General features: G+C 39.5%; 1 protein-coding gene across 1 annotated transcript in view; it reads left to right on the top strand.

The window, feature by feature from the left end:
* The window catches only part of si:dkeyp-19e1.3, a 55235-nt gene extending 53216 nt beyond the window's left edge, over positions 1 to 2019 (top strand). Inside the window, exon 14 of the mRNA XM_005170709.6 lies at positions 382 to 2019. Coding sequence (XP_005170766.1) covers positions 382 to 1517 — 1136 coding nt within the window. The 3' untranslated portion in view covers positions 1518 to 2019. The remainder of the gene's footprint in view (positions 1 to 381) is intronic.
* The last annotated feature ends 4678 nt before the right edge of the window (positions 2020 to 6697 follow it).

Below are 6697 nucleotides of genomic sequence, written 5' to 3' on the forward strand. Positions count from 1 at the left end.
GTAGGGCATGTTGCAATAGTAAACTTAATAGTAAACACACCCTGATCTGATGAAGGTAAATACAGTTAGAGTTTTTGGAACACTTAAAAGTTCTTTGAGATTCCTATGATTGGACAGTTGGACTACTGAAGTCACATGGAATGTTTTGAGAATGTTTTGGTACCGTTTTTAAACTTTAAACATTTATGGACCGATGCTCTACGAAAGTTGTGGTAGCTCTTGAAATTCAGCTAAAACATCTTAATCTATGTTTCTAAGATGAACAAAGGTCTCAGGTGATTGGAACGACTTAAATAAAACAAATAAAAAAGAGAGTTGTCTGCTGAACCAAGGGAACCTTGTAAGAAACTTGTTTTAATTTTCTTTGGATCTGTTTTTTAGGCAAGGGAGATGAGTTTCCAAAGATACCCCTGGGTGAAGAGCGTTTAATAGAACTGCTTTCAGTGATCCAGACAGAGAGAGTGCCTTTACCATCAGCAGCTCACAACAATCAAGCAGCATCAAAGCTTCAGACGGAAGACACCACCTCCCACAACCAATGCAGCAACAAACCAATCCCTCGTATTACCTCATCTTCATCATTTTCACAGCAATCCCAATTACCTTCCAGCTCTTCACTCTCACAACCTCCCCCAGAAGATTCAGATAGGACACAAGAAAGTGCACCTGTACAAGCACAGAGTCAGGTACTCCAACCAGAACCTACATCACGTTCAACAGAAGCTCTTTCGTTGAAGGATGAATGTGTCAGCAGGCCCCTATCAGGGGTGTCTGAAGATTGGCCTCCTCCATACCAACCACCTATAACAGATTCTTCCAGTATTGTCTCATTCAATCTTCCAGAATTACCTCCTCCACCTCTTCCCTACACTGACCAAGGGGTTGAACTTCCAGAAGACCCATTTTACATTCCCCCGCTTCCACCACCACCACCAATTACCCAACCTTTGGATCTCATTGTAGAAGATCCATCCTCATCACCTTCCCTCTATAGATCCTATCGGCAGCTTAGCAAGTTTCCTATTAACCTCTACGTTCCCCCATCCTCAGGTGATCGGCGACCTTCCAACACCTCATATTATGACAACATCTCCGAAGAGGAGGATCAATCTGTAGATCGGCTATTGGAGATGGCAGCCACATTGCCGCAAAACCCAATGCTGGGTGTCAAGAACACAGCTTACACCCTTCCTTCGGAAGATGCCATGTCTCTTTCTCTACCACCCCCATCAATGTTTTTCTACACTCCTGACTCTTCGCCACTCCCTCCACCTCCTCTGTGCACTGAGGAGTCAAGTAATTGGGTGACTCCAGACTGCATTTTCCCCCAACCACCTGTTGGGTTCGAAGATCAACCCTTCCTCTTATCTTCAGTTCCGTGCAGTCAGCTGGTTATGAACCAGAATGAACAAGACAGAGGTCAGTCACAGCCCCCAAGACTACCACCCAAAAAACTAAAGACAACAATGCCCCCTCCTGTTCACTCTGATTACAGAATGCATGTTCCAAGTCACTAGTTGCTGAAATCAATATTTTAAAGAAAGAACAAATGTTAGTGTGAACGGAAGAACTTTTGTGCCTTGGTGATATGAAGTGTTTTTAACCTTTTTAGATTTTTTTGTTTTGTTTAAATGTGTCTTCTACAGTATTTGACAAGACAACAGTATGCTTAAGTGTGTGTGTGTGTGTGTGTGTGTGTGTGTGTTTGTGTGTGTGTGTGTGTGTGTGTGTGTGTGTGTGTGTGTGTGTGTGTGTGTGTGTTCAAAGCAAATTTGGTGCATTTTAATCCAATTCCCTAAGGTTCCTAAGGCATTTGTCGGTTCTGGTTATCAGAAATACAATTTAGGGACTTGAGTAATCATTTTTCTGAGAAGCTTAAAGTGTTGGTTCACCTAAAAATGAAAATTCAGTTAATAATTACTCACCCTCATGTTGTTATAATACCCTAAGACAGGGGTGTCCTAACTCGGTCCAGGGGCCTGTTTCAGAAAGGAGGTTAAGTGAAAAATCAGAGTATTTTAACCCTGAAATGAGAGAAAATCTGGGTTTTCCATTTTAAAATGGCAGGTTTGTTAAACTCGAGAAAGCAGGGTAAGTCAAGCCTGTTTCTAAAAGATAGGTAACTTTAACTCAGAGTCAGTTACTGTGGTAACTTACTCTGTGAACCTAACCTGGTCAGGAGCAGGTTTTATTCTCTAAACTCAGAATTTCTGTCGGTCTCCTTCCCTTTTTTAAAGACAAAGCGGTATTTCTCGCCTTAGCTTTAGGTTTCCACCCACCTATTTTAATGCTCATTTTGGATATGTGCATACAAACGATTGATGGAAACATCATGATGCACTTAACTTTTGAAAATATCCATAAAAAACACATGCAAAATTGAGCAGGATAAACTTTTATTTGATAGAAAATATGCGCATAAACTATGATGGAAACACTTACTGAACAAATTACAGTATGTACATTAAACAAAGGTCTTCATATGATGATGAAAATGTGTGTGAATGGACAAACCAGCAAGCTGAGCACACTATAACACGTCTTAAATGTTGTTTTAGTCATTCTAAAATGCCTTAACTGTTTTAGTATTAGTGTATATAATTAGGCTACCTCCGAACATCTGGAGCGTGTCAAGAGTCTCCGAGTCTCATGGCTTCAAACGCTCCCACGTGTTCTTTGTCTTCTGAGGCGCAAGTACATTTAGGCTATTAAATAAATAATTGACAAAGCTTCTTCTACCACAGTAAATTCTGTTTTTACTGTTGATATTTGGTGCCAGTTAATCAAAAAGTTACGATTTTGTTCTCTTTGACTCGTTGGATGGAAACGCTGCTTTATTCGCATCTTTTATACAATATTCCAGTTTTGTACAAAAATTTATGTAATATATTTGGATGGAAACATAGATATTGCCTACCTTTTAGTCGCACACAGAACAATAAATAATTAGCTTAAATTTATTGACCTTAGACGTACTGTAACTAGATTAATGGGATTATTATTCTTTCTAAAAATTATTTTTAGTACTGCTTACCTTCTAAATGTTATATTAAACTCTATCACTTAATCAAGAAAAAAAGGCAGACACACAAGTGCACTGTTAAATCTATTAAAACTGATAAACGTGTATAAAAGTTTAGAAAAAATGTATAACCATCACACATTACATTACTTATTTTATTATGTTTAAATATTTTAAATGTAAAATTACGCATTTGACTTGAGCAGCTGTTTTCCCAAGCTAACTGTCTCTGTTTCACTGATGGTTGCTTCTTTTTAAAAATATATACACTCATATTTGCTATAACGTTGCATGATCACATCAAGTTCAGCTGGAGAAAGAAATGGTGATCTCTTTTTTTAAGATGTTGCCATGGTCACTCGTAATATCTGCGCTCCATTGATAATGCCTTTTTATAGTCACGGTGTGCGTGCTTAGCTCTGAGTTGGTCTACTCAAAGTTGATTGACCCAACTCAGCTCCGCTATTCTGAAACCGAAAACTCTTGAGTTTTTAATCTCTCTGTAAATAAACTCAGAGTTCAAGTTTAAACTCTGAGTTGTTTGAACCTCCTTACTGAAACAGGCCCCTGGAGAGTTTAGCTCAAACCCTAATCAAACACACCTGAACCAGCTGGTCAAGCTCTTACTAGGTAAACTAGAAACTTCCTGGCAGGTGTGTTTAAGCAAGTTGGATATAAACTCTTCAGGACACCGTCCCTCCAGGACCAAGTTTGGGCACCCCTGCCCTTAGACCTTCATTCTTGTTCGGAACAAAACACATAGGATGAACTTCAAGACCTCGCTCATCCTCAATTGACAGCAATGGTCGAAAGATGTTCCGAAGTCCAGAAAAGATTTTTTGTTCTCAGGCTCCATTTGATTGACTGTAAAAAGTATGGACAACGTTTCCCGTTGAACGCAAAACGTTCAAATAACGTTCCAGAAGATCAATCTGGAAATAGGTTAACATTAGTTTTGTCTTCCTAATTATTATTACAGATGCATAAAAAAGTTACTGCTAGATAATGATCACCTGTATTTTCCCCATCATGACCAGTCATGGATCAGCAAACTAAAATAAAGCCCACACTTTACCGAATAAACAGTGACCCATAAGATCCTGTAGGTCAGAAGTATGGTTTACTGCTGAACAACTCATTTCATCATGGTTAACTAACAGAAATCGAACATTGGTGCTTCAATCTCCTCCTGAAGCTCCGACGGTCTGCTTAGAGAAGCTGTCAATCCCAACTGTCAGTCACGATGACACGCCCCAAATACTTGTTACAAAAATGGAGATCTGCACCTATATCAGCATAACCAGTGCCTTAATTGACCAAAACTACCTTTCAGGACATTTCTTTGCAAGTGTAATTGATTTTTCTCTCGTTCATTACACGGGGAGGCGGGCTTTGTGACTTTGTACCGGCAATCTAACAGCCGGTAGCATCACTCAAAAACAGGCATGTGGCACACTTGGTATGATTACAGCTGAACCACTGAAGTGACATGAAATGTTTTGACAGTGTTTTTGGTTACATTTCTGGACTTTCAACGACCATTGCAGTTTATAGACGATGAGGGAGCCCTCAGATTGCATCTAAAATATCTTAATTTGTGTAAATGAACAAAGGATTCAGGTTTGGTGGGACACAATGTTCAATTATATCAAAAATGTCAATTTATGGTTAACTAAACCACTAATGTGTTTATCTTTGTTTTTTTAACTTGTTGTTTTTCTGAGGAGTTTTAAAGTTCTTTGTCTTGTTACTTGTCATACAAGTACAACAGTAGCATTTGTTTTCATCTTTATGGAAGACAAAATAACTGATTTGACTGGGTTTTTTTGGCCTTTAGAACAGTGTTTCCCTACCCTGTTCCTAAAGGCACACCAACAGTACACATTTTCAACCTCTTCCTAATCAAACACACCTGAATCAACTCATAACAACAATAGAAGAGACTAATGAATGGGTCAGATGCAACATGGTGGCGCAGTAGGTAGTGCTGTCACTTCGCAGCAAGAAGGTCACTGGTTTGAGCCCCAGCTGCGTCAGTAGGCATTTCTGCGTGAAGTGCATGTTCTCCCCATGTTCACATGAGTTTCCTCCGGTTTCCCCTACAGACATGTGTTATAGGTGTTTCGAATAAGCTAAATTTGCTGTAGTGTATGTTTGGGTGTGAATTCAAGAGTGTATGAGAGTTTTCCGCTCCTGGGTTGTGGCTGGAAGGGCATTCGCTGAATAAAACACATGCTGGATAAGTTAGCGCTTCAATTTGCTGTGGTGAACCCTGATTAATAAGGGACTTAGCCGAAAAGAAAATAAATGAATGGGTCAAATAAGGGAGACGTCCAAACTATGTACTGTTGGTGTGCCTTCAGGAACAGGGTTGGGAAACACCACATGAGATCATACATTGCAATGATTTGTTGTCTTATATAAGGGATCACCAAACTTGTTCCTGGAGGTCCGGTGTCCTGCAGATTTTAGCTCCAACCCTAATCAAACACACCTGAACAAGCTAATCAAGGTCTTACTAGGTATACTTGAAACACCCAGGCAGGTGTGTTGACGCAAGTTGGAGCTTACAGGGCACCCTACAGGGCACCGGACCCCCAGGAACGAGATTGGTGACCCCTGTCTTGTATTGTTTTATGTATCCTGGTGCAGTTTGTTTTCTTTTTCAAGTTTCTTTTGAAACTTTGTTTACGTTATGAAAGTACACCCAAAGAATGTACATCAGTGTTAAAATTGTTTGTTCTGACATATTTAAATGTCAACATCTTACCACAAGAACATACAAGTGGTTACGTTGATTTCAGGATATTTTTCAGTGCTCCTTCCTTTGCTTTATATTTCTGCTTTATAATTTGAAACTATGTACTGCTCTCTGGCGCCACCTTGTGGAAAGTGATGAAGCACAACCTTGGGACGCAGCTACCATGACGAATGTTAATATGAAGATTTTTTTTTTTTATGAGTGTATATAAATGTAATTTGTACAGGGTTTATTTGCACTTTTGTTGTTTGTATTAAGAATATATGGTATTTAATTCCTTTTTATGTTATGCTTCTCAGGTTATATGGTGTTTTTCTAGTTTCCTTAACAGTAAAAAATGTGAAAAAAATCTGATTTGGTTTATTCTTGTTTGACTATTTTTAACTAAACAATACACTCATCTGGTCACTTTATTAGGCACACCTTGGGTTGGTTACCCCTTTGCCTTCAGAACTGCCTTAATTCTCTGTGGCATAGATTCAAAAAGGTACTGGAAATATTCCTCAGAGATTTTGGTCCATATTGACACGATAGCATCACACAGATTTGTCAAATGCACATTCAAGATGCAAATCTCCAGTTCCACCACATCCCAAAGGTGCTCTATTGGATTGAGTTCTGGTGACTGTGGAGGCCATTTAAATACAGTGAACACAGTGTCATGTTTAAGAAACAAGTCTGCGATGGTTTGTGCTTTATGACATGGTGTGTTTTCCTGCTGGATATAGCCATCAGAAGCTGGGTACACTGTGGTCATAAAGGGATGGACATGGTCAGCAACAATACTCGGGTAGAGTGTGGCGTTGACATGATGCTCATTTGGTACTAATAGGCCCAAAGTGTGCCAAGAAAATACCCCCACACCATTAAACCACCACCAGCAGCCTAACCTGTTGATACAAGGCAGGATGGAT

This window comes from Danio rerio, chromosome 25 (assembly GCF_049306965.1).
Source record: "Danio rerio strain Tuebingen ecotype United States chromosome 25, GRCz12tu, whole genome shotgun sequence".
In the NCBI taxonomy this organism is placed as follows: domain Eukaryota; kingdom Metazoa; phylum Chordata; class Actinopteri; order Cypriniformes; family Danionidae; genus Danio; species Danio rerio.